Source organism: Oncorhynchus gorbuscha, linkage group LG07 (genome assembly GCF_021184085.1).
Source record: "Oncorhynchus gorbuscha isolate QuinsamMale2020 ecotype Even-year linkage group LG07, OgorEven_v1.0, whole genome shotgun sequence".
NCBI classification, from domain to species: Eukaryota; Metazoa; Chordata; class Actinopteri; order Salmoniformes; family Salmonidae; genus Oncorhynchus; species Oncorhynchus gorbuscha.
This window is the reverse complement of record NC_060179.1, coordinates 88,118,861-88,122,212: the sequence shown is the minus strand read 5'-3', so window position 1 is coordinate 88,122,212 and position 3,352 is coordinate 88,118,861. Positions and strand designations below refer to the sequence as shown.

At 39.9% G+C, this 3,352-nt stretch overlaps 1 protein-coding gene across 1 annotated transcript in view; it reads left to right on the top strand.

Moving 5' to 3' along the window:
- Positions 1 to 2,760, top strand: part of LOC124039402 (protein TBATA-like) — a 20,200-nt gene extending 17,440 nt beyond the window's left edge. The window contains exon 7 of the mRNA XM_046355366.1: positions 1,833 to 2,760. Within this exon, the coding sequence (XP_046211322.1) occupies positions 1,833 to 1,948 (116 nt within the window). The 3' untranslated portion in view covers positions 1,949 to 2,760. The remainder of the gene's footprint in view (positions 1 to 1,832) is intronic.
- The last annotated feature ends 592 nt before the right edge of the window (positions 2,761 to 3,352 follow it).

Here is a 3,352-nt window from a genome sequence, read left to right as displayed (position 1 = left end):
GGTTATAGAAGGTACAGGACTACTATGGGGTTATAGAAGGAACAGGACTACTATGGGGTTATAGAAGGTACAGGACTACTATGGGGTTATAGAAGGTACAGGACTACTATGGGGTTATAGAAGGTACAGGACTACTATGGGGGTTATAGAAGGTACAGGACTACTATGGGGTTATAGAAGGTACAGGACTACTATGGGGTTATAGAAGGTACAGGACTACTATAGGGTTATAGAAGGTACAGGACTACTATGGGGGTTATAGAAGGTACAGGACTACTATGGGGGTTATAGAAGGTACAGGACTACTATGGGGTTATAGAAGGAACAGGACTACTATGGGGTTATAGAAGGTACAGGACTACTATGGGGTTATAGAAGGTACAGGACTACTATGGGGTTATAGAAGGAACAAGACTACTATGGGGGTTATAGAAGGTACAGGACTACTGTGGGGATTATAGAAGGTACAGGACTACTATGGGGGTTATTTATTGGACTGAGTCACCACTAGGCATGCTTACTGAACAAGTCTACACACACACACACACACACACACACACACACACACACACACACACACACACACACACACACACACACACACACACACACACACACACACACACACACACACACACACACACACACACACACACACACACAGATGGCACCTTTTTTGACAGTGGCTTTATACATCACCTTACTTGACAGTGGCTATTATACATCACCTTACTTGACAGTGGCTATTATACATCACCTTACTTGACAGTGGCTATTATACATCAAAGTTCTGTATGTATTTCATACCATGGAATGACATGTGGGCTGTTTCCCAATCAACAAGGTTGGTCATGGTTGGTCATGGTAAGATCATGGTTAGATCATGGTCGGTCATGGTTAGATCATGGTTGGTCATGGTTAGATCATGGTTGGTCATGGTAAGATCATGGTTGGTCATGGTACGACCATGGTACGATCATGGTTGGTCATGGTTTGTCATGGTAAGATCATGGTTGGTCATGGTTAGATCATGGTTGGTCATGGTTAGTCATGGTTAGATCATGGTTGGTCATGGTTAGATCATGGTTAGATCATGTTAGATCATGGTTAGATCATGGTTAGATCATGGTTGGCTATGGTCCAATCATGGTTGGTACAGGACTGGTAAGATCATGGTTGGCTATGACCAGTTGGCTATGGTTAGATCATGGTTTATCATGGTTAGATCATGGTTGGTCATGGTTACATCATGGTCGGTCATGGTTAGATCATGGTTAGATCATAGTTGGTCATGGTTATATCATGGTTGGTACAGGACTGGTAAGATCATGGTTGGCTATGGTTAGATCATGGTTTATCATGGTTAGATCATGGTTGGACATGGTTAGATCATGGTTTATCATGGCTAGATCATGGTTAGATCATGGTTAGATCATGGTTGGTCATGGTTAGATCATGGTTGGTCATGGTTAGATCATGGTTGGACATGGTTAGATCATGGTTTATCATGGCTAGATCATGGTTAGATCATGGTTAGATCATGGTTGGTCATGGTTAGATCATAGTTGGTCATGGTTGGATCATGGTTAGATCATGGTTAGATCATGGTTAGATCATGGTTGGTCATGGTTAGATCATAGTTGGTCATGGTTAGATCATGGTTAGGCATGGTTAGATCATAGTTGGTCATGGTTAGATAATGGTTAGGCATGGTTAGATCATAGTTGGTCATGGTTTATCATGGCTAGATCATGGTTAGATCATGGTTAGATCATGGTTAGGTAACATATTTGACTATCTCTTGTCCTCTAAGCTTCTGTTCTTTCTTCCAGAGATGATTGGAGATGCAGAGGTACTTGAGGTCCATGCAGAAAGCCTGAAACCTCCCGAAACCAAGCAGCACATTTCCCAGGATGATCAGAACGACCAGTGTGATCAGAATGATTAGACTTCCTTAGTGTAATGCTTCTGTTCTCATCATTTAATGTAGTTCGTAGGAAGCCTGTTTCTGTATCCAGAAACATTCTCTGACTAGTTATTCTGTATGATGTAACACTGTTGTCATGGTTAGATCATGGTTAGATCATGGTTGGTCATGGTTAGATCATGGTTAGATCATGGTTAGATCATGGTTAGGTCATGGTTATATCATGGTTGGTACAGGACTGGTAAGATCATGGTTGGCTATGCTTAGTGTAATGCTTCTGTTCTCATCATTTAATGTAGTTCGTAGGAAGCCTGTTTCTGTATCCAGAATGATGTAACACTGTTGTCATGGTTCAATTCTGAGCCAATTAAATCAGATTATTGTCCCACTTTTTTCCCGATTTTATTAGCTTGGCATATTTTCTGTAAGGTGATGTATGACCACAATGTGTTTAGATGCTTGAGACAGTGAGACATGCAATGCCAGGCTAGGTTTAAGAGCTATCTGGATAATGACTCACAATTATCTTTTGATTATATCTCTAATTTAGATAGCAATAAAAAAAAGGCATTATTGAACTATGCAGGTGTCCAATACGTGTCATTGTAGCTATCCTCGTCCCCAGATTTCTATACATTTGAATCATTGGTCAATTGTCCAGCAGAAATATGACTTCAGCTTTCAACCCAACCTCTCCGAAAGAAACACATACTGTAGAGGTGTGTTAGGCTGCCTCACTTAGAGCCCAGAGAGCTGTTGTCTAATAGAGACAGTAGATCTAGCTGGCCTGTCATTATATAATAGAGATAGCAGATATAGCTGATCTGTCATAATATAATAGAGACAGTAGATCTAGCTGGTCTGTCATAATATAATAGAGACAGTAGATGTAGCTGGTCTGTCATAATATAATAGAGACATAGAGACAGTAGATCTAGCTGGTCTGTCATAATATAATAGAGACAGTAGATCTAGCTGGTCTGTCATAATATAATAGAGACAGTAGATCTAGCTGGTCTGTCATAATACAATAGAGACAGCAGATATAGCTGGTATGTCATAATATAATGGAGACAGTAGATATAGCTGGTCTGTCATAATATAATAGAGACAGTAGATCTAACTGGTCTGTCATAATATAATAGAGACTGTAGATCTGCCTGGTCTGTAATAGTATAATAGAGACAGCAGATATAGCTGGTCTAACATAATATAATAGAGACAGTAGATATAGCTGGTCTAACATAATATAATAGAGACAGTAGATCTAGCTGGTCTGTCATAATATAATAGAGACAGTAGATGTAGCTGGTCTGTCATAATATAATAGAGACAGTAGATGTAGCTGGTCTGTCATAATATAATAGAGACATAAGATCTACCTGGTCTGTCATAATATAATAGAGACATAGAGACAGTAGATCT